General features: G+C 46.2%; 1 protein-coding gene across 1 annotated transcript in view; it reads left to right on the top strand.

The window, feature by feature from the left end:
* The window catches only part of LOC142564891 (aldehyde dehydrogenase, mitochondrial-like), a 158,877-nt gene that overhangs the window by 63,134 nt on the left and 70,185 nt on the right, over window positions 1–25,558 (top strand). Inside the window, exons 6-7 of the mRNA XM_075676083.1 lie at window positions 2,786–3,028; window positions 17,322–17,424. Coding sequence (XP_075532198.1) covers window positions 2,786–3,028; window positions 17,322–17,424 — 346 coding nt within the window. The remainder of the gene's footprint in view (window positions 1–2,785; window positions 3,029–17,321; window positions 17,425–25,558) is intronic.

Raw genomic sequence — 25,558 nt, 5'->3', positions numbered from 1 at the left:
TGACCCGAGGACCGATTTTAATGAAATTTGTTGCATTTAAGAGAGAAAGTTAAATTCTATTGACTGTTGGAAGCGGAATTTTGATATAGGCCCTGAGTTCTGCTAAAAATATTTTCTGAAATTATAAAGTTTGAAAAAACGTAGAAGCACGAAGTTTACAAAAAAAATAGCTATTCATCAACAACAGATACCGCCGTTCTATAAATTACCCCCATTATATCACTGAAAACGGACAAATTCGATATGTTATTTGATATCTTACGCAAATTTCTTACGTTGTTTACAAGTGTTCGGCAAAAGCTGTATTTTCATATTACAAAATGCTTTGAGATTCATGTGTAACATATCAATTTTGTCCGCTTTCGATGTACTATTAGATGCAACTCCCAGAATTGTGATATCATTTTTCATTGCTGAGCAACAGAGTTGTAAACTTGATAGTTCCGATTTCTGAAAATTTTCGATGTATGCCACTTTTTAATAAAAAAAATTGCCAACCTACATCAAAAATTCGAAACCAATAGTCACTAGATTTTCAATTTATCTTTCAAATGCAGCAAACCTCGTTAAATTTGGCGCAGTCGTTGCCTAGAAGAACGAATTCTCCTTTTACATGTATTTTGATCGGAGCACCTAGCTAAAGCTTCCTCTTAATGCCTACCTCTTAAAAACATTGGCCCGATGCTACAAACATAACGGCAGAGCTAGAAACAAAAGCACACAAAGTAAAGAAATAGTAAATAAGCAACAAAGTCCTCAAGTTCGTCAGCGGGCGTAGAAAGGCTCAAGGCGAACCACGTGGAGGACTTCCGGTCGTGCGTGGCGCCGATGTGATTGCGTAACGCCGTCTGGCAGGAACTCATAGTCCAGTGCGCCAATTCGCCGAATGATCTTGTAGAGTCCAGACTAGCGTCGCAAGTTTCTCTCGTCGGCGCCGTGGAGTCCAAACCCGGACACGGTTACCGTGCCGGGCTGGTATTCTACGTAGTGTCTTTGAAGATTGTAGTGTCGGCTGTTGGTCTTCTTTTTCTTGATTCTTAGGAGAGAGAAATATCGGGTTTCTTCGGGGCGCTGGGAGTAAACAGCGACGTCTAAATTCTCTTCGTCGGAGACGTGCGGGAACTTAGCTCGGCGCTCTCGCAGGTGATTGCTAGGCAACGCGAGGCGGCGCACAGCTGGGCTGAGTTTTCTTCTAACGCTCCACGGCGGAACTAAAAGCTTAAACAGCTCCGCTGTTAATATCAGGTGTGCACTACGGCACGCACTACGTTATACATACACAGAGCTACCGCCGAAGGGCTTTTACGACGCCGCTCTAAAGACGCGGGTGTTTTCGACGCAGCTGCGACGGAGCGCCGTTTATACGCAGGTGGCCGTTAAACCGAGCGTCGACACCAGTGACGATATGCGTTGACCGGAGTGCAGTCCAAAGGAGCGCACGAAAAAAAAACACGTTTTTTTGGTAATTTGCGATAGAGCCTACTTCCTAGTTAATTAGCTGAATGAAACTTAAAAGGACTAGACCTTTATTCTAGTGGACAAACATGAGGCTGTCCGTTTCCTACCCGTAGAAACCCATGTATTGACAGCAGACGGGAATGCCACTATATTTACAACTTCACTGTGAACTACGTAACGGCGAAAAGTAAAGGAAACAGCGTAATGTTAGAGTCGTCTTAGCTGCTAATTTTCATATAATTTGTTTTCGAATAGTTTCGATAGAACAAGAGTTACAGCCGTTTTATGTAATCATACTTCCTCCGTAGCTGCCCATGTATTGACATCAGACCGGAATTCTATAACGTTTACAACTTCACTGTGAACTAACTATCACAAGTAACTGAAACTCGGCGTCATAGAGTCGTTTTAGCGGCCAATTTCAGTATGATTCTTGCCAAGATACCTACATTAGTTTGATAGCTACACAGCGTTCGCGAGAAAGTTGGCTTTGCCGCTAGGCGTTTTCCGTTCGTCGTCCCGACTTTCCCGGAGGGTAAACATAGACAGCTTCGATGTAAAAAATGACATTTTCGGCAAATAGCATTAGTTGGAAAGTATTTGCGGTGTGACAGGGGTATTAGTGTTGAATTGTTCGATGCGCGAAGAATATGGCAGGAAGCTATTGCGGTGCACGAAACGCAACATCCGTAGTCAATTTTCTTGTTTCTTTTGTGAGAAATGTTCAACCTATTGGGAACTTTCTTCCTCTTAAATGTGAATATAGGAGCATTTCGTCTTCACACATGTGCGTCACGGCGGCATTGCATTACGTTCAAACGCAAATTTTTGGAGATCCCATGACTGCAATGGCAGCAGCACATTCGTGCAGTTTTTAAGGCGAAAGCTTTATATCTCTGTTTCAAGGTCGCGCTGGGAGGTACAGAAAATATCATGTAACCTAAGCAAGGCCAGAAGGAAACCAGAGCATGTCCAGCTGTGTATAAGAGATGATTAATGATTAGCAAATTTAATTGATCGTTGATCAGTGATTGGATTTCGATGGATTAAGGTCGAGTAAGGTTGGTTAATGTGTAATAAGAAAGACTAAAGCGGATCAGCAGGGTGGAATAATGTTGAATAAGTGGAATTAAAGCGTGTTAAGGTGGCTTAGCATGGGTTAACGTGGGTGAAGGTGGATTAAGGTGAATTACAGTATGCTTTACAAGGCTTCCCCTTGTAATTTCTTGGGCGATAGCTAAGGGCACCTGGGGTTTCTTTTTTTTACTGCTCTCAACCTCATTCGGCTTTTGTCCACAACAGCCAATGAGGCCTTTCTTTGCGGCAGTGGAACGTGCCCCTCCTAATGCTGTCGTGGAAGCTGGGCCCTGCATTGGCCATGGGCAACACCGTGGTAGTGAAGCCTGCGGAGCAGACTCCGCTCACAGCGCTGCTGGTGGCCAGCTACGTGGCCGAGGCCGGCTTTCCACCGGGCGTAGTCAACGTGGTTCCAGGCTACGGAGAGACAGCGGGCGCCGCCATTTCCAGTCACCCGGATGTCGACAAGGTGGCCTTCACCGGATCCACGGAGGTATGCTGGGTGACATTTTATAGCGATAGCAATTTCACGGACACGCGAGAAGCGTTCGCGCTGTCGTGCTGTCCTGGTATTGTCCTCTAGAGAAGCGCAGTGCGTTTGACTGCAATAACGATGAATCCAAGTGGATGCACCGTCACGTTCTGCTTTATCGACTCTGCGAAAGCTAAGCCAGCGTTGGCTGCTGCTGTTGGTACGAGCGTTGCGGGCCCATACACTAGTGCTCCTGCCAAGCAGCTGTACGCATATCACGTCGTGTTGCATACACTGGTCTTAAGAGGAAGCTTTAAAGCCTTTTTTACATGATGTGATTTTCATCGCCCCGGAAGCCTGATTTCGGTTGCATGCGCTGGAAATCATGGTTGCAGGTGTTGACCAGAAGGTACAAACCGGTTGGTCGCACGTTGCACTGATCGCAGCGATCGCTGCGATTTTTCGTCGAAATTGCGCCGGGACCAGCGACAACTATTTCGCAGTTTGCTTTGGGAAATGGTGTTGGTCGCTCAACACAACATTGACTCAACACAACACAACATAAACGTTGATTCAAGTAGCCTTGAGCACTGCAACTGAAGCCGTAGATTGCGCAAGCGGTACGTACTATCAGCACCGACACGCGAACTAGGCAGATGAAAACTCGTGGGTCAGATTTGGTTCTGTGATTTTTATGCGTTTGTTGATACGCTGCGTTGATAATCGAGCGACGCGTCTTTTACGCGCGAGCGCAACTGCCCAGTTCTTGAAATCGGCGGTGCTTGTCTGAAGCAACCAAGCAAGCGAAAGAGGAAGGCGCCTCTAGGTGAATAAAATTGCGCGCCGGGCATAGCACGAAGGAGCCCGCTCAGCGCGCGGCAAAGTACCGCCACTTACAGGAACGTGTAGGTAACGTTGAACAAAGTGGAGATAGAGAAATGAGGCCAAGCGTCAAGGAGGAGGAAGGCAGGAGGATGTGCGCTGGGTTGACTTCCTCTGGTTACTGGTTTTCCTTGCGATCCATACGTGGTTGGTTTGTCTCGTGGTAACGTCGTCCACACGCGCCATACGCTGTGTGCGCGACTGAGAGCGTGCGACGGTAAGCCGACGATGGCAGCTCAATCTCGCGTGCGCAAGGGGAGGAAGCGCGCCGTATTCCGTCGCGCGCATTGCACCATGACACCGGGGGAGGGTTTGGAGCGGGGGCGTTGTACTTCGCTCGCGCACGGCTGCGCGCGCTTTATCTTGGAAGCGATCTGGTTTGGGGGCACAGTCCAGGTGGGCCCACGGCTCTTAGCTTGGCGTGCTCTGTGTTCTAAGCGGCCAGTTTGCCTTAATAGACAGCACGAACGTCAATTCGCGCGCTGCTGCTGCCGCGATTACTCATGCCAGCGTTTTGACAGCCGGTGTCCGCGGTCATCGAGTGCAGACACTCGCTGTTTGCCTGTGCGCGCTGACACCATGCTAGGTAATTTAAATAGTAAGTAAATGTTTACAACGGGGCGTTCTGCCCCGGCGGCTGCTGCGTGTGGTGCGCCAGCGCAAGCCCTGTCTTTACTGTGATGCAGACAGCCCAGGCGTCAAGACGCACCGAGGCCCGAAAGCGTCGTGTGCGCTACAGCACCTATACGCTTGCGCGTCACCGCGTTCACGAAGTGAAACGTCACTGTAACTTTGTTCCTTCGCCTTGACTTCGCGTGCTGATAGTACGTACGATTGCGTGCCTTTCCGTGATTCACATGCGCTACGCCTTGTAAATACTACGAGGTGTCTCTCACGAGGAGACGTGACCTTCGGATGCCGTGCCAATTTCATTGTTTGATGCGTACAAGCTACACGCGATATACGAAACCGCAACAACTGTAGCGCGGTATGCTTTTACGGATGAAGCAATTTAAAGATTATGCAACTACGGTCAGGTGCTTAGCTGAGGAGTTGTGACGTCCCAGCATAGTATACCGGACGCTTCAACGTCGCGCTGTACGCGCGACCATTTAGTTGTAGCCTGTTGGTTCCGGATTTCACGCGTAGTTATTCCGGCGACTTATCTCATTTCAGGGTTCCATTTCCTTGTTGCGAGACGCAACTGCTTATCAACCTTGCAAAGCGAACGTGCAAACTATATATCATAATTAATTATTCAGAATAGCTTGTTTAACGCCTTGGCTAGGAATAAACAGCACCATCAATTTTATGTGAAGCTTTAATGGACGATAAGCGTCATTTAAACAGTTCTATCAGTTTTTTTATGTACCATTTTTTTCTGCGTGGAACATGTAACCCTTCAATGTCTTGCCGACTTTGTATTCTTACTACACCTTTATTAACCCTCACTTTAAAAGGTACTTGCATGTTGCGCTTACTTCAGTGCAGTCAATTTCGTTTTTTTTTTATATTGGTCTTAACATATTGCAGAATTCTAAGAAACTACTTCGCCGTAAACATCTCTGCCTTTCCTTGCTGCTGTCTCTCAGCTTCCTATAAAACACATGAAACAGTGTAGAAATCGGAAGAACACCTTGTTTTTATTGCGATATAATTTATATGGACACTCCAGGCGTGTTTCTGCCGTCCCCGACACCGTCACCATGATGTTCCGTGTAATGTCCAAGGGGGATAACATCGTCGCGGTGCGCCGTATGGTGTATGTGCAAGTGAAAGCATGCGACGGTGAGCAGACAATCGCGTCTCAACTTGCGCGCGCGAAGGAGGAATGCGGCGTGGAAACGCGCCGTATTTCGTCGCGCGCAAGGTACAGAAGGAGGGAGGCAAGGGGGCTTTCTACTCCGGCTGCCGCTGCGTATGGCGTGGGCGCCCTATCTTAAAAACTATATGCGATGGGACAGTGTGCACCGAGTACTGATAGCTTCGTGTGCGCTGTTTTCACCGCTTAGTTGGGGTTAAACTTTCGAGATAGGTCAATTGACCTTCGTGCTGTGTGCCCCAGACCTCCCCGCCATAAACATTCACTCACACTTAAAGGATGAGCATTTCGCACTGACTGTTGTAGATATTCGTTCTTTCCTCTTGTAATAACAGAATGGCCTGGACCCCTGCATAACGACTAACACATTGTTGCCGAAATTTGTTAGCCTTGTAGAAAAACTGTTGCTCAATAATTAGATTATGCTAGCCGGAAATAACACACCACTCACGTCGTTTTATAAGATAAAATATGTATAAGCATTGTATTTGCCTATGCAATTTCACCCCTTTTTGCCAAATGCTCTGTATCATTCATGTTTTATTTCCTGCCATATGTGTATGTCTGCTAGGTGTCGATTACAAATATCATTCTTGAAATTATGTAAACCTATTTTCATCGTTATTTGTGATTTTATAATAAATGCCCAACCAGTAAAAATCCCACTGGGATTGACAGTATCTGAAAAATAAATAAATAAATTCGCTCGCTGCTGCTGACGTGCTTCCCCACTCCATCGTTTTGACAGCGACTTTCCGCGGTCATACAGTGAGATGTCTTGATGGTTACTTCTGCGCGCCTGACACCATGCTTATTAGTTCATTTAGTAAGCGAATTCTTACAAATTTATACAGCTGATAAAACTATACCATCTTTACTTTGTATAGCTGCCCGCTATTAAGCTACCGCAATCCATGCTCCGCCTTTCGGGTGAAACTGCAGCGACTTTCTATAAATAGTAAATTACACATTAAACTAAACAAATCAGAATCGTGCAGTGAAGTCAGCGGGTTGCATCCCTCCCTGCGAATGAAAGCATCTTTTCAAGTGCGAATTGTTCTTGCACGTCCACAGCTAAGAAAGCATGCAGACGTATCTTGAGGCATAGGCCGTGCGCAACAAGATGCAGGCAAAGTTGCTAATGAGTTTGCAATTAGATGTATTACTGCATAAACTAATAACCATATCCTGTCATTACTGTCCCTAGAAGATAAGTATAATACAACTTTCAATATATACAAAGCATGACATTTGTCTATCTGAACCTTCCTTTTGTTAGATGGTGAGATGCAGCTGCTCACTGTTTTATTCTATGGTGTTATTTAATGGCATGTGCGTGCAGACTCTTCAAAATTCTACTCACCCGAGCCTCCTCTGACTCCTATTCACCAAATTTCTATTGATCTAAACGTGCTCTGATTCATATTGAGCCAAATTCTACTCAGCCGAGCTTACTCTGACTCATATTCACTAAAATATTACTCAGCCGAGCTTGCTCTAATTCATATTCACGAAAACTTCAATCAGCCGAGCTTCGTCCGCTCCAACTCCGCCGAGTTTGCTACGAACTCAGCCTCAGGGGTCTGTCTAAGTCTTAGTGAGCGGACGTTTCAGTAAGTTTGCCGAGCTATGCATACATTGCATGACATTAAAGTTGTGACTTATGCGGTGCATACGGAAACATTGCATAAGAATCCGTGTTGCAGCAGATTAAAGTAAAGACAATTGTACACATTGCACTTAGTTTTATAGAACCTCATTGACCGTTGCGTGAAACCTGCACATCATGTCGATTCCAACAAGTGCATTGGATGTGCATCATATGTTTTGCAGATGTTGCTGGCTATCTTGACCATTACAAGGTGGCTATATTTTGTACACTTCAACACAAATTTGAATAAATGACTGTGGTGCAGCATATTTCTTTAAAATACTTGCATTGATGCGAATATAACAATTACAACTTGATACAAACCCATATGTATAATAACCTACACACGAATTCTAAATGCATGTACAGCCAGAATCGCACTTCGCCCGAGTTGGCCACCATCATCGCGAAAAAACAAAGCACAGGCCGACACTGCAATGAGACCACGCATGGTCTTGCCACTTCCCGGGTCTATGGACTATATGAGAAACATACGTGCAGCGTAATAGCTAACGTTGTAAGAGTCGGGGTCGGGCATGAAATAGATGGTAACTGACCCATGCCGTCGCCAACTCATCAACGCTGAGGACGTTGTTGAAGGGAGAGACTTGTTCTCATTCAGAACGAGGAAGATGGGGATTTATCTACAATATCTACATGAAGGGTGGAGAACGTTACAGTTCATCAGTCTAGCATGACTGAAAAAGAATGCACACTGAATCAGCCGACAACGGCTCCTTAAATACACTCTGTCCTCCCTAGATTCCTCGGTGAGGGAAAACAGCCGTTCAACCTTCGACCAATGGGAGCGTCCAAAGTCGTCGTAGCCGACCCGCCTTTGAGGGGGAGGGTTCACACGCTTCCGCACAGGTTTGACTGAACACACCGAGGTGAGCGAGTTTCTCGCAGACAGGGATCCTGCCCCGAGCAGACGCCTCTTGATCACAGAGTTGACTCTGCAGTCAGTGGACACGGCGTCTGTCCATTGACTGTGACGGTTCCTGGGGCGCATGAGACTGCACCGCAAAACATCTTCCAGGAGTTCCCTCGAATCCGCTAACAGTACTTGGCCTGCCGACCGCGTCTAGACATACCGGCGCCTTACGGCTGTTGACGAGGCGCACTGTCGTTCTTACAAAGCGAGTCACCGCAGCGGGCCGGGCAGGGTTCGACGGTCGCTTCCCCGAATGTCGCCAGTTCCCGCAGGTCGATCGTAAGACCGTGAGGTAGCAGCGACGGACGCTGGTGCAGTCTACAGCCGATCACTCAACCGCTACAGACAAACGTGTTCAGTCCGTATTTGTATTTAGGCACACTTCTATTGTGTATGCCTTAAAATTTTGATGTGGTCTCCTAAAAGTTTCGCAACGTTTGGTTTCCGAAACTTGGAAAGATAAACAGCCTTATTCCATTTTTGTCCATGAGGTAAGCTCACGTAAAACCTTCGAGATATTGCCAATCCTTAACAATTTCCATCAGAACAATATGTTGTAAGCTATTGACATTGAAGCAGCTTTACAACACCAGGAAACGAAATCAATCTTCCCTGTTTTGAGAGTTGGGTTAATGCAGCCAATTGAAGCAGGCGTAACATTTTGCTGGTGCAATCCCTTTGGAAATACCAGATTAGATTGTACCTTGAGGCTTTCCTTGCACCTTCTTATTCTGGTCGATTAATCTAGTTTGAAATGGCTGCTATTAGCTTGCTCTAACATTCATCTAATGCAGGTAAGTACATGTCTAGCTTAAGAGATTGGGATGCTTGCTTTAATTTCCAGTGAAGGAACCATAACATCTGCTCCAATTGCATAGGTTGTTGGTAATCTAGTTTCATCGCCACGTTAAGATAATGTACTGAAGCAGGTAGAAGTACATGCATGTCAATAAGATTGGCCGATAGCTTCCTACTTTACGACTGTCACTGCAAATACGAAATTCTAGCGCTTCATTTTGTATTAAACAATCAAATGTACTGCTAACAACCTATTTCATGTTTAACGTGGGGCTACGACGCTGCAATACGTACTGGAACATATTGATTTAGGTTTCTGTATACTAACAGCGCGAGACACAGGACGCTAAAGTAGACGGCCCCTGCAGGGGCGTCTGTGTAAGAAGGCGTTTGCTGAGTTGCACCACCCCTTGCCCAAGCACATGGGGGTCGGACCCTCCCGCGCTTAACCGTGCGTGGCTTAGACGTGTCCGGGGAAAAGGGGATCTTCCGGGTTGAGCCGATGCTGAGCGTTTGTACCTTTACGGCCCCTTGGCGGAGGCAACACACCTCTTTGGCCTCCGCTTCACGAAGGCGGCACCGCCGGACTGACCAGCCTGGGGGAAATTGGTAGTTGCCTTTTCCTGTTCTCTTCTCAAATCTTCGTCTTTCTCTCTTAATTTGCATGTTTCCTGTCCCCTACTCACCTGTGCATTGCTTCCGATCTTCCAAGCAGCAAGGGTTAACTTTGTGTAAGTAACCAACCTATTTTATGTCATATTTGGTTATAGTCGTAACATACTGGCGTTTGCAGGACCTGTTTTTACAGGCCCTGCAGCGTCCGCTTGTAGGGCTACACGGTGGGTGGCTGGCGTTGCTGCCGAGGACTTCACGCCTACCAATGTTCTGAAGTTCTTCCTGTAGCGCAGAAAGCACAAGGATGTAGAAGAGAAACACACAGGCGCTAACTTCCAACAACAATTTATTTCCGGGACGGACGCCACTTCTGTACCCTCACTTTTTCTCGCTTTTAAGCACGTGTCTACTGACAAGGTAACAGAGCAAACGATAGTACAACTCACTTGCAGACTAGGCAGAAACTATTATGTTTACCGTTATTATTCCTTTTATAGTGACCTGGACCATTGGCTAACACAAGCACTGCCAAACTCTTCTATGCGAGCACTTTCAATGATGAGACGAGTTAATTCGCATTTACTTCTCCTGATCATCATCATTTATTTATTTACCCTTAAAGGCCCTTGGCTTAGGGCATTAAATAAGGGGGGGGGGAGCAGTCATTACATATACAATGGTCGGTAAAAACAAAAAAGCAATACAAAGTGCAGGGTTCATGTTCTACATTAACATCATCAGAAGCATCAACACTAAGATAGACACAGCGGCTCAAGAACAACTTGGAAACAAAACAAAACACGCATACACATTCAAAAACACGGCAAAATAACTCAGCCCTTGAAATGTGCTGTTAATAAGTGCCTGAATTTATTAGGTTCTATTTCAGTAACTATGGAATCAGGTAAGTCATTCCACAATGTAATGATAATAACTATATCTTGAAATCGCGGAACTCATCGGCACTTATGACAATGAATTGCTAGGAAGCTATCCGGCGAAGGCTTGTTAACTTTATTGGAGTGCTTCCTAAGTCTATCATTAATGCATCTGCCGGTCTGTCCGGTATAACTCTTTCCACAGCGCAATGGGATTCGGTAAATAACACAGGCCCTGTAGTTAACATAGCCTTTTCTGTGCTGTGTTATTCTTTTTTTGCACGCGTCCTTTGTTTTACTCTATGGTCTTGTTTTTGCACACGAGCTGACAAGCTTGTTGGGAGCAGTGAATATTACGTCAACCTTCCACGTAGGGACCCTCATCAACTAACACTAATTAACACCTTAGAAGCTGTACAGAATTGTTTCGTTCGTTTTATTCTTAACAATTACCAGCGCAAAGCAAGCGTAACTAGCATGAAACTTTCCCTCAATATATCGCTCAAAACATCGCTCATATCGCAGAAAAACCGCTCGCCTTTGTTTGTTCCATAAAATATACCGTTCAATTCCCACGCTCAAATCACGTTATACCAAACCACCCTCTTTTACTTCTTCACGCTTGGTCCATAGTCACAAAGTGAACATCCCATCCTACAGAACGTCTACCTATGGTAACTTGTTTCATCCAAAAACATGCCAGGAATGGAATCACCTACCGGATCCACTATTCTGTATTACTAACACCGACGACTTCCGTAAGGCACTTACTAACGTTATCTAGTATACCTTGACTTTCATATATTTACACGTGTATAATAGCTCTGTTTTCTTCTGAGCAGCAGGGTTTATAAATAATTTTCATTATACTACCTACCTAATCTACAAACTGCATACTTTGTATTATGATTTATCTCTTTCAGTACGCGCTTATCTTCTCACTCTGACTTTCATTATGCATACCACGCATTTATATTTAGTCTGTATTACCCGTCTGTGAATATTGTCTCTGTATTTTTATAGTATGCTTATTGTGTCGCTCGAACTTTGGTTATTTTCACATTGGACTATATGAACTGTTGTCTGATTATCGTGTTTTTTTGTATATTTATCTGTATCTATTAGCCCCTCCCCTCTGTAATGCTTCATGTAAGCTCTGAGGGTTATATAAATAAATAAATTAATTAATTAATTAGGTAAATAGTGTTTTGACGTGGATGATGTGGCACCGCTGAAAGAAATTGTGAATTTTTTTTTCTGTGACATAACGGCAAATGAACCACCACAACGCTTCGTCCCATCGTAGCTCGTTGCGTGCTTTGTCATCTCTGATAGTGCGTTGATTTGGCTTGTCTCGTTGTACGTTCTGATATACCACTTTAGAAAAGTCAATGCTCCTTTGATGTGAAATGTCTGTAACAATATTAAACCCACAAAGTTCCGGAATTGAAAATCTAAAGCAAGACTTGGGAAATGTAAAGGCTCATTTCGCATCAAAAGTTGGAGAACTTTATACTCATAAAGTTTCGGAATTGAAATCGATGCGCTCCGTAGTCTCCGCGGCGAGCCCGCTCGCCATCAAAACACCCTTGAAACTTTGTGCTCGGATGGGGCTCCATGCATTATACGACTCCTGGTGCATGGGCGTTGCCGCGAAATCTAGTCCGAGTTCCCAATATGCACACTTAAATGTCTTTTCGAGCGGGGAAAAGACATTATAGACAAAATCCAGAATGATTTAATTCATACAGCTGGCACACATCTCCGACTCAGCTGCTAGAAAGAGCTGATTTAGAAACACTTCAACCAAGACGCCATCGTGATAGGTTGAAATATATGTATTTAATATATCATGATAATTTGCGTATCAATAAGGAATTGTACATTCAACTGGTGACTCGTCGTTCCACACGAGGAAATCACTCGAAAAGGCTTAAAGAATTCGCCTGCAGAACCGATTGCTTCAGTAATTCATTTTTTCCTCGAACTATTCGAGAATGGAACCGTCTCAGTGCGCACATTGTCGAGAAACCCACCATGCAGTCATTCTTAAGTGCTTTATAATTCCATCAGCCTCAATTTTCAGCAACACTTATCATCTCGCGACATATGCTATGGTTCTCCCGCAAAATGTTTCGATAAGTGATGAATTACAGCAGTTTGTCATATCGAGCGACGCGCATGCGCAGCTTGAATGGTCCGTGTTCTGATTTAATCTTTCCTTGTCAAGCACTCTGTCAATATATCACTGTACTATTTTTATATCTATAGCACGGGTTTGTATGCAAGCGACGTGCAAACTAACGGTCTTTCGCTGCTTTTCAGTGCGTAGTGCGAGCCTCGTGTAATGTGTTCTTGTCTTGTTATTCTTGATCAGTTTTTTCATATGTACTGTCCACTCCTGCCTACGGCCTTCTCTGAAGGCTGGCAGTATTTCTCAAATAAATAAATTAAAATTTCCGGCTCCGGGGGTTGTTTTGGTCGGCGGTGCATGGAGAGCACGAAAAAATTTTGGAGAGGGGGGTGCTGAAGCCCCGATAGCCCCCCCCCCCCTTGGCTACGCCCCTGGGCCTAACAGGCTTCTTTAAGCACCCGTGCTTTCAGCTTTCAGCAGTGTTCTGGAGACGTTGCTAGTCATCACGAGAAAATGTTGTTGTTGTTGCCGCCTTAAACCATGGCAGCTGGCAAAAAAGTTACTTCGTTCACTTTGCCGCTGCTTTAGCTATGACTGCCTCGTGTAGCGGGCGCGATTCGCCACTAGTGCCCTGGAACTTGGTATAACTTAGTAGTAGTCCTCAATGAGCAAAAAAGAGCGAGTAGCGTACATATGTAGGTATTGCACGGTACGTGTACCGTACGTTCAGCTGATCACGAGCATACACTGTAGTAATACGTCATAGCCTCATTTTCCTCCCTTACTTTTTCTGTGTCTCGCAAGTTGTGGAGTAGAAGGACGGAGACAAGCTCCTCCGGCCTACCTCTTCACCGTCCCTTTCAACAAGTTTTTCTCTCCGCCCTCTGAGAGTGACGATTCTTTTTATCATTCGTGCACCTGCGATGGCTGTCATTAGCTCACTCGTGTGTGTTAGCCTTCCTGGAATCTCTATTAATTTGCGTCAATAAATATAAAGAAGAAAGGGAAGATGCTATGGCGCAGTTGCGGTCAGTTTTTTAGAGGGGAAGTGACTCGATCAATTACGACCGATCTCGCTCACGTCTTGTCTGGGCCAACTTTTTGAACGAATTGTACTCACTCGAATAGAACAACACATGGAGGAACATGGACTACACCCCAATTGCATGTACGGATTCCGGATAGGCATGTCAGCACAGGATGTCTTCATCGTTCTCAAGGAAGAAATCCTCAACCTACAACCGGGAAGCAACGACAACATTCTCCTAGCCCTTGACTTGGAAAAAGCCTTTGATAATATAGCACATGAAACCATCCTAGATGGCCTCGCCACCACAGGATGCGGAGAGCGAGTATATCAGTATACCGTGGCTTTTCTTAGTCACCTCAAAGCCCACATCGGCATAGCAGGCATAAAAATCAGACATCTATGATCTACCGCAGAAGGGTGCTCCGCAAGGATCAGTAATATCTCCTTTCGTCTTCAACATTGGACTTAGAAAACTTGCTTTACAAGTGGAAAACACCCCAAAACTCGGATGTATCTTCTTTGCCGACGATATCACCCTATGGGCAACCAAAGGTTCATACGGCGACAGAGAAAACACATTACTTACAGCTATCGGACACATCGAGTCGTACCTAACCACAGTAGGAATGAGATGTGCCCTACACAAGTCGGAGTATCTTCAAGTCCGGCCCAAGCAAGCTAAGAAACATCGAGCCCCGCCAATACATCTCGAGATTACCGGGCGACCTATAAAGCGCGTCCCGACAGCACGCTTACTAGGTATGCAGGTCCAGGAGAACAACGGCATAAAAGTAGCCTCAGAGAAATTAAATTGCGTTATAAGAAGCATCGCATCACTCTCCGCCAGAGTAACGCGCAGAAAGATGGTTTCACGGAGTACGAAACCTTAAGACTGGTACAAGCCCTCGTCATCAGCCGTGCTACATACGCCCTCCTGTATCAAATCACGCGCAAAAGCGAGACAGAGCGCATGAACGCTTTTATAAGAACAGCGTACAAAACGGCCTTACAGCTACCGTCAAGCACAAGCACAAAGAAATTACTAGCGCTAGGGGTATACGACACCTTTGAGCAGCTAGCAAGTGCCACGCTCGTAGCGCAGAGGGAGCGCCTCAACAAGACACAACAGGGAAGGCACCTTCTTCAAAGGCTAGGGTACTCGCTGACACCCCAGTACAGCAAAGAAGAAACACAACTCCTGCCTAACCACATTAGAGAAAACATTGTAGTAAACCCTATCCCCAAGAACATGCACCCCACCCACAATCAAGAGAGAAGAGCAGCGCGTGCCCGCATATTGCATAAACGCTTTTTCAGAGATCCAGTTAGATACTACACGGACGCTAGCCTGTATCCCTCGTCGCCACATCGTGGACCCAAACACACAATCGACGCCGTCAATAAGGGGAACCTGGTAGCCTCTGCCTCCATCCGCGCCACATGCAGCGCAGCAGCAGAAGCAGCAGCGATCGCTCTCGCACTTCGCGACACCGAGAGCAAGGGAAGGTCCGCCCAAGTCCTTACGGACTCACAAGCGGCGTGTCGTTTATACATGAATGGAACACTCCCTATACCAGCCATTCGAATCCAGGGCCACTCACGAGAATGGACCCACGCTATCGTCTGGTGCCCCAGGCACGAAGCCCTGCGGAGCAACGAAGAGGTGAACTCCGTAGCTCGAGGTCTCAGTAGCCGAGCGGCAGACCACACCGTTCTTCAGCCTCCGACAGACCGACGAGCGACCCACGAGTTATTAACCACAAGCCAACAAATACTACAGGACCAACGTCTCGAAATAACACAATACGCTCCCCTACACAAAGCTATCAATAAACTCCAGGCAAGGGACTGGCGCCGCCTGCAAACGGACACGTACCCACACTCATCTCGCCTACACGCAATCTCCCCAGACAGATATACGTCCCGGACATGTCCCACACAACCAACGCAACCACACAGCGACATCCGCGCACATAACACACGAATGCACCGACCATCCGGGCGACGCAATCTCATTAATCAAAAGACTAGCGCAAATAACAGGGACGCAGACAGAGAAGACGACAGGACGAGCGCTCGTCCTGTCGTCTTCTCTGTCTGTGTCCCTGTTGTTTGAGCTAGTCTTTTGATTAATGATGACACACCAACTAGCCCAGCTTTGTACCTTAGACGCAATCTCGCCCCGAGTCACAGCACACACACTCACTACGTGGTCTTGGGAGGCGAGACTTTCCGAACTGGACCTGGGAAACCAACTGGCGACCCTCGACCAGGCCCGGCAAGCCACGATCACCAGTGAAGCCCTGTCAGAGGGAACCACCCGAGAATAAACCGCGCAACGGTTTTTGCAATAATAAAGTTCCATCCTCCTCCTTCTATCAGGATCGACTCCAGTTGCGGGGTGTTCATCCTTTCCATCTACTGTCGGCATGTCGTCCAACATTTGTAGTCATTTTATCACTGCTACAATGCTAGAATCATAATTATTTCTTATTGTGGAACTGGACACGGCTGGGCACCATTGGCGATAATCGCGGCATAAACAGCTTTTCGCAAATACGATTCTTTGTGGTCGCCCTGATGACCATTTTCTGTTGCGAACATCTGCTTGTGAACAAGTCATAACTGGGAAATTTTGCAGCAAAGTGTGCCATTATTCGCTTCAAAAAGTACCTAAGTGAGTAACAGGCCTGTCCTGGCTTTCAAGCTTCCCATCATTTCTAATTGCAGAGCACACCTACAGCTTTCGCGATGGCAGTGAGGTATAGCGCTGCTATTACCCGCTTGAACACTGGTGCTTCGCTGTGTGTGCCGGCGTGGACGCAGTGCAAAGAAATCAAATATGGGGCACAGCACTCTTCTTGTGGTCCTGCGAGGAATCCTTAATCTCGAAATAGAATATCATTTTTGGTTTTTTTTCGTGCCAAAACCACGATCTGATTATGAGGCAAGTCGTAGCGGGGTGCTGCGGATAAATTTTGGCCAATTGGCTTCATTTAACGAGTGCCCAAAGTGCACTACACGAGCGTTTTTGTATTCCGCCCCCCAGCGGAATGTGGTCGCAGCGGCCGAAGCGTTTTCAGAGACAACACTGAACATATGTGATCTAGTTTGCAAGGGGCACTAGACGCAGTTTTATGAAAGGTGTGGAATGTGTCACTCACGTAAAGGTGTCTTCTCACAAATATTTTTTAACAAAATGTTTTCAATATGCGCTCCTTGTGTTGGAATGAAAACGTTCCTGAATAAGCTTGCTTGATTTGTGCGAACAGGTGCAACATGTGGACTGCTTATTCAACATCGTCGAACTGCCGTTCTTACCAACTTCTCTCCTGAAAAATCTCTTCAAACACGTATAAGCATTTCTAACTACCAGTGGCATCATCCACGCTATTCAATTGTTTCGCTGCGTTCATTAGGCTTTAACAGCTAAGGCCCCGAGATGTCTCCTTACCTAATGTCTTAAGCTGTGCTGCAGACGTTTGGAGCGACAGATCGATAATGCCGCCTGCAGTGCTCTCTGTGTGTTTGATCACTGGTTGTCACCTCCCCCCCCCCTTTGTTTTCCAGGTCGGCCGACTGGTCTTGCAGGCTTCTGGACAGTCCAACCTCAAGAAGGTTTCGCTCGAGTTGGGTGGAAAAAGCCCCCTTATCATCTTCCCTGACGCAGATTGTGAGTGCCTAGCTTAGGCCCATATTTTTAAAGGTCTTGCCTACACTCCCGTGTTTGGCATGGTATCTGTCTGGGTCAACCATATCTTGAAGCATTTATGTAAAGGTTATATGTGCGCCGAACGGAATTACCAGTGAATGGGCTTACGACACGTGCAGTTATGCGCAGTTATGTTTCGTGTAGCAAAAAAAAAATTCCTGCTTAAAACCTAAAGATATTATGCAGGCTCACAGGTATATCTAAAGCAGACTGACCGTTAACGAAACAGGCGTGAGGTAAATTACGTTGTCAAGGTGCACGGAAAGCTAGAGGCGAGGACACGCATTACAAGAGCGGCCTGTTTAAGAGATCAAACGTAAAGCCGTCTTCTTCGTCTTCGGATCTGTCACACTGCGAAACGAAGTCCATTAAACCTCCCGTCGCGGTCTTTCTTGTCTAAGTAGAGTAGACATGGTAATACGTAACTGTTTCATTGATTTGCTTTATGTACTTTGATTTAGTAATTTTTTATGTGTCACTGGCTGTGTGCCCGTTATGCCAATCTTCCAGAAAGGGTACGCGCCACTGTGACAGAAGACGTACATTGCGCCCTTTCAATGTTGCTCTATGCGCGTCGTGCTTTTCGCTGCATGCACCTGTCGTCACCATTCTTCCCTCGACAATTGCTGCGCGGGAATCTCGCACTATGCATCCACCTGATTTCAAGTTTGTATTTTGGCGCAGCTAGTGAGCGGTGTTGCACATAACCATAAAAATTAAATGAGAATAATGTTGTTAAGTTTGAAGTACATAAACATACATTGCATCGCTACAAAACAATTAGCAACCAGACACGGTTCGTTCCACTTCGTATGCCATGAATATACTGAATCATTGACATTTCTGGTCAAACTTGTTTTATTTGATATACCTCTGGAATAGCTTTTTGGCTAGCACTGCTTCAAGAAGATGCAGAGCTGTACAATGCTCTTACAATTCCATTTGATATTCACGAATACAACCTCTTCGAATCGACCAAATTCGCCCAGCTAGTCCCAGCTGATTACAAAAAAATGATGAATAAGGTTCTGAATAATTACATGAGCCGTTTTGGCAATGTCTGCGCAAGTGATAATATCGTGTATTACAATATCGAGCGTCATCATGAAAAACATCTTTTACAGCGAATATGTTAGCCTCTCGGTGGTCAGCATTTTTTGTTTCCGCGTCCACTCTGAAAATTTGGGCAGTTCAGGCCAGGAGCAGTAACCCCGTAAGGCAGAGGCTTCAACCAGTCAACGAAGTGAAGCGAACAGTGCGTACATTCTTTGGAGTCACGCATACAACATGCAAAACAGCATACGTTTCAATAAAGAATTCAAGCACAAAACCAACATCCCAACCACAGAATTGATGACAAGGGGCTTCTGACAACAATGCGAAGCACGTAGCGCTCCCCGCATACGTTTCCCGGTAAATATGGCTGTTGCGCAAGCTGCCGCAGCGTGAGAAGTGTCGTCCTTAGCCTTTCGTATGTGAAATAACCAGCCCAGCGACGGATTTCCATGTTGCTGCCCCGCTATGGACGGCGGCGTGCTGTTAAAACTGCCATTACTCCCATTACTCCAAAGCAATAAAGCATCGCATGCCCCCCTCAACAGTTGTAGTTGTGGTTTTGAAAAGCTTGTTTGGCCATCTACTTTTGCAGGGCCGGGATGGCGAGTCAGTGTTTTCGTAGAGTACTGGATAACACTACGAAGAACACAAAGTAATAACCTGTGGCCTGCATTGCAAAGTTCGCGAAATCTTTCGATATCCAGTCTCTACGCCTGTTTAGGAGGCTGGAAGATCATCCTAGCGCATTTATTAAAGACTGCATGCCCTTAAAACTGGGTGTTTGACTACCTTAACAAGGAAAAAAAGACGTGCCGTTCTGTTGGACGGATGACTGCGAGGCTACCTAGAAAGAATAGGTGTGTTATCTCATCTTAACCATTCCTTTGACTTACGAATATTTCTTTATCATTTAATTCCTGTACTGTTGCACTACACTGCGTAACAGGAGCTATTCTAGCCTGCGCGAACCCTACGCTAATAAGCTCAATCGATGCCCTTTGCAAGCAAGTCGAACGGACTAGTTGATATGAATCCACAGCTGGGCGTAACGCAAAGAAGTACACAAAAGGGGGGGGGGGGGGGAAGAGAGACACGAACACAAGCGCTTGTGGCTTTCCTGGTAGCCACGAAAGTGGTCATGGAGCAACCCGCCACAAATCGGAAGGCAGGAACTCTGACTCACAGAGCAGGACAGGCACATACCTCGCAGCATAGAATGGAGCCACCCCATCTGCCTTCACCACAATCCCCCCTTCCCTTCTTCCCAGAATAAGAGCCTTAATAAAGATGACTCATTGAGACACGCACACAGACACAAGCTCCGCAAAAGTCGTTGATCGAAAGGCCCCTGTGGGCTTCCTGCCTTGGCACTACTTGCAGACTTATGTTTGCAAAAAAAAAAAAATATATGTATTGCCGTAAGAATAGGCATTCGCGGCTAGCCATTGGACATAACCATACAAAAATAGTGGGATGGCGATTCAGCCTCTAGTTGAAGTCGATCAAACACAATGAAAGGCGAGTTGGGGGTGCGAATCGAAGGGATGAAGTGCGCATTTTGTTACACAGTTCATCCTACATCATACAGAGCGACTTTTGATCGACGTCAACTAGAATTTCGGATTGCCTACCAAATTTCTATCATCCATTATCGTCATAATGATTCCAATAATCATATGTCAAGCATCATCATCGCCATAATCATCATTATACTCGTTATCATCAGTGCGACTGTCAGAAAAAAAATTATATGGTTCGTCGATTATTATCATCACCAGTTCTGGCACATTTTTATTCTGCACTGTTTTCGAGATAGGCCTAGCAGGAGGCTACACTCTTAAAAAAGTTTGCACCCTTTGGGTCGTATCTTGCCACACAACAATAATCGTCACCTGTCTTTTCCGCATTTCCTTTATTTAACGCTGCGAGCGCGGTACTTCCTAGTCACGAACGGCTTGCGCGTCTTCAGCTTGACACAGCCTTCTTGACAGGAAAGTAGCGAGCGTCGGCTTTTCAAGAGAGGAAACGCAAGTAGGGCAGATGACGATTATTGTTGTGTGGCAAATATACACCCCAAAGGGTGTAAACGTTTCTTAGAGTGTAGAGGCTAGAAACGGACATACAGAAAAGGGTCGGTAATATGGAAAGTTTTCAATTCTGGGTACGCAAACTGATTTGGGCCCCCAAGGGGCTAGGGTGCCTCCTCCTCACCCACCGCTTCTTACAGGGTGGCGACAACCGCGTCGTCTGCTACAGCAGGCGACATGCTCAATCTCACTCCGCAGTACCGTGCATCTAGAGCGGTGACGCGTGGTGGCGGAGGAGGTGCGCATTGAGGCACCCTAAAAGTGACCTTGCAAAGCGCCACGACTGCCTTGCGTTCTTTTGTACTTCTTTGGGTTCTTTTATATACCTCTCACGCTCTTTCGTAAGCTCAGCGGTTTGCGGTCACTACATTCCGTACGAAAAATATAAAATTCCCATCTTTGCGTGGTTTACGTAATTTATGGAAAACAATGCGGCGGCTCCGGCCACCCGCTTCAAACTGAACTTGGGCGCTGCTTTTGTAGAATTCACTTTGTTCGTAGCAAATGATTATTTCAATGGATTTTGCTTAGTCTCGGGAAACTTCCACGACAGATTATTGTGGATAAATAACCTTGTGGAGTGTCCGAAGCAGCTTCTGGTTTCGAATGCTTTCGAATGTTGTTTCGAAGTGTTTCTCCGAGCGTGAAAGGAGCTCGTGAATGCACCCAGAATTGCCGCGCGACTGGTCGCTCGAGGCATTCTGCGTATATACGCGGGCTTCTTTCATGCTCGGAAAAGAGTTTTTCATGTTGCTCTACAATTTTCTCCTTGACACTTTTCATCTAATTATAATATTTGAGAAGATCAATATTTAAATGAGACTATAATTATCGAATAAGGCAGAAAAAAATGGGTTGAGAGTGCGTGCGTGCGTGCGTACGTGCGTGCGGAACTACCTTGGTCAGATTGATTACCCTTATGAAGGCAGGACCAGACTCTGATAAAGACAGAACTTTGTTCGACTAAGATTCCTGACAAGGCCAAGAATCTTAGTCGAACAGCCATGCGCAGGGCCTCGGGGAAATGCATGCGACAGCATGACAATGCCTGCTTTTCTGTTCTTGCTCATGCGACTGCAGGCAATTAACCGCCATTAAATTATGAATCGAAAAATTGGGCAGTTAGAATTGCCCCGCACGAGGCACTACTAGTAAGAAAAAATCGCCTACAGGGCTTGTCGTATGGGTGCTGTTGGCCTGCGGAGAGGGGGCCAAGCTCCCCTCCCCCCCCCTGTCTCTAAGCACTGATGGCGTTAGTCAACAGTGCCTTGCTCTTTAGACCGGCGTTTTTCATTAGTGGTATAGGGATTTTGTAGGATCCTGGGGCTGCTTTATTAATGACATTTGCTTCTGCTTTATTCCAGTAAAAGCTTTGTTGCGTACTCCAGGGTAGCGTACCGTACTGCTGCCGAGAAGTAGCGGCGCCTGCCTATCGAAGCCCGACCGACATTACTTATTGTGTAGCGTGGCGTTGTCGGCGGGCTGCAGGCATCCGGTAGATCATGGCGACCAAGCAGGGGCGAGACGATTTGCTAGTGCGAAACTTGCACCGTTTATTCAAAGATAGTTGAAAGAAAATAAGAAAAGCATGAAGTATGAAGTCTGAAGTCTTTCAAAAGTACATTTCGGAGCCCCTTAAATAGGCTCTCACAAGTGTGGGCTGGATCTGCTTCCGTCGATGACACGTGACAGGCACGGAGAGAGGGCCCCTCCTCCTGCAATACCAAGCACGGGTAGGAGAGGTCGATCCTCTCATCGACGAATCCGGGGAGAAGGTCGGGCGAATGACCTCTCCGGTGCACGTGGGCTCCGGCTCAGGCATAGGGTGAATGACCTGTCGCCCCGTGGTGTCAGACGCAAACCCTAACAGCTTCCTGTGCCAAATTTTTATCCCTTCTTTGTTGTGCTCACCTTTGCTCCCGCCGCACTATCTAGCGTGGGCACCACAGCGAAGTTCACGGGTGGCCACCGAGATGTGCGGTGGCGCCGGTGCGTGCTAACACAAAAAATTCGCAGTTTCGCCCGAAAGGGGAAGCACCGATTGCAATTGCAAATTAGTGGATAGCTGTAGGAAGTAAAGATAGTTTGAGCGGCCATATACACTTGTAAACATTCGCTTACTAACTAACTTAACAATGAGAGCATGTGTAAGCGTGACTGAACGAGCTCGTAGGAATAAATAGACACACTGTTACGAATGGCCTGCAAGCGAACCGACCTACAAAATTTTCCCAGCCAGCCGCAGCTGCGGGGGTGGCGGCATTCGAAGAACCGGACCTTGGAACCTTCCCAGACCGCTGCGGCGACTCGCTTTGTGAGGACGTGAATGCACCGCGTCCTCGGCCGTACGGCGCCATTATGTCTAGACGTGGTCGGCGGACCAAGTATTGTTAGTGGATTGGACGCGGCCGTCATGGTTTGTCTGTAGCAGCGAACTCCAGGAAGATGTTTTGCGGTGCCATCTCACGGGCCTTAGAAGTCGTAGATGGCCTTAGAAACCATCTCACGGGCCTTAGATTCCGCAGTAGTAGCAAACCGGTCGATATGGGCGCCATGCGTTGTAAGACGGAAGAGGTGGTGGTCTTGTAGTGATAGGATTCAGGAACACGTGCGATGCAGGTTGGGGTGGCGCTATAGAGACAACCTGAGCGTAAGTTGGTGTAGGGATAGGGTGTGGGCTCGGGACTTGCGGGCAGGTCAGGGCAGCTATCTCTTCCCTCACGATATGGCGTAGGCCGCCACCAGGAGGCGTCATATGGACCTCAGGAGTAAAGCCCCTTGATAATTTGAAAGTAGCGACACTCTCCTCCTCACGGCGCTTTCCTCCTCGATTCTCCTCGCCCGCCGGCTGCACACGGCGCGCTTTTCCTCCTGGGCTCCCGCGGACGGGCCGCAGGATTCTATGGAGGCGTGCTATTTTGGGCCAGTTGCGCGCCCCAGTGGGGTTGAAAATTATGATAAATGTTAATAACGGCATCGATAATGCTGGAAGCAACGTTTATGAGGAGGTGGGTTTTTTCTTACAGCCGTATGAACGGGGTATACCGATGTAAGGGGAGCTTTGAGGCGAGGTCTATACTCCAGACAATTTTTCTGCCACATGATCAGATGCTTTACTTCGTGCGTATGATCTAGAATTGATTGTTACACATCCCTTTGTGTGTGGCTCATTAAGCGACAGCCTTAGACCTCTGTTTCAAGGTCCCGTTGTTAGCTACAGAAAATATCGCGTGACCGAAGGAAGGCGGGAAGCGAACCAAAGCATGTGCAGCCGCGTATAAGAGATGATTAATGATTGGCAAAGTAATGGTTGTTTAGTGATTGGATTAAGATGAATTCGTGTGTATTAAGGAGGAGTAAGGTGGAATAAAGTCGATGAAGGTGCATTAGGGTGAATAAAGGTGGTTAAGGTGCATAAAGGAGGACTAGGTTGGATTAAGGTCGATGAAGGTGGATCAGGGTGGATGAAGGTGCGTTGAGGTGCATTAAGGAGGATTATAGTGGATTATGGCGGATTAAAATGAATGAAGGATAAGGGTGGATTAAGTAGGATTAAGCTACACTAAGGAGGATTATGGTGGGCTAGGGTGAATTAAAGTGAATGAAGGAGGATTAGGGTGGATTAAGGCGAATTAGGGTGGACTAAGGTAGATGAATGTGGATTCGGGTGGATTATAGTGGATTAGGGTGGATTAAAGTGAATGAGGCAGCATTAGGGTTGATTAAGGAGGATTAAAGGGCACTAAGGAGGGTTAGAGTAGATTAAGGTCGATGAAGGTGAATTAGGGTGCATTAAGGAGGACTTTCGTGGATTATGGTGGATTAAAGTGAATGAAGGAGGATTAAGGTCGATGAATGTGGATTCGGTGGATTAATGTGCATCAAGAAAATTATGGCAGACTAATCGGTCTTAATACTCAATGAAGCCTAATTCACCTTAGTTCACCCTAATCCACCTTAATGCTCCTTCATCCACCTTAATCCAGCTTAATACTCGCAATCCACATTAATACAACCTAATCAACGTACCTGGCCCCTTATGCACTTTAGTCCACCCTATATGGTATTAATCCTCCTTTATCAACCCTAATCCATCATAATCCTCCTTCATCCACCTTAATCCTTATTTATGCACCTTAGTCCAACTTAATCCTGCTTAATAGTCTCAATCTACCTTAATACACCCCAATCCAACTCTATCAACCCTAATCCAGCTCCATGGTCCCTAATCCACCTCAATCTATCGTAATCCTTCCTAATCGGTCTTAATCCTCCTTTATCTGACCTAATCCACATTAATCGACCTTAATCTTCCTTTATCCGCCTTAATCCTCCCTAATCCATGTTTATGCATCCTAATCAGTCTTAATACCCTTTCATTAACCCTTCACCTTAATCCACCATAATCTGCCATAATCCTCCTCCACCCACCTTAATTTTTATTCATGCATCTTAATCCTTAATGAATTCTAATTCGCCTTAATCTTCTTTAATACACTCTAATCAACCTTAATCCTCCCTAATCCACCTTTTATGTCAATCACTAATGATTCATTAATTAACTTGGGTAATCATTCTCTTATACAGGCGTGGAATACTTTGGGTCACCTCTGGCCTTCCTAGGGTCACGTGATACCTCCAGTTTACAACGCGACCTTGAAACATAGAGATCTAAAGGCTTTCGCCTTAAAACTTAAAAAAAAACTCAATGTTGACTAGCTAATGCTCATCATCTGCAATATCTCGGGTATACTTGCCCCTAATTTTTTCAGGGCGCAAAGCAGAATCTATAATGCTGCACTTCCGACTGAATAACAACAGTTAGTGACGTGCGAGGTGATGGAGCCGCCCTGGAATATTAAGCATACTGAGGATAACCGCAACAAAAACGCTGATGAGCAGGCCGGAAAAATGAAAAATAAAATGCAGCTTTACTGGCTGCTTTGCTACGA

The sequence above is a fragment of the Dermacentor variabilis genome, chromosome 11 (genome assembly GCF_050947875.1).
Source record: "Dermacentor variabilis isolate Ectoservices chromosome 11, ASM5094787v1, whole genome shotgun sequence".
Classification (NCBI taxonomy): domain Eukaryota; kingdom Metazoa; phylum Arthropoda; class Arachnida; order Ixodida; family Ixodidae; genus Dermacentor; species Dermacentor variabilis.
The sequence above is the reverse complement of the archived record's forward strand: the minus strand, read 5'-3'. Positions and strand labels throughout refer to the sequence as shown.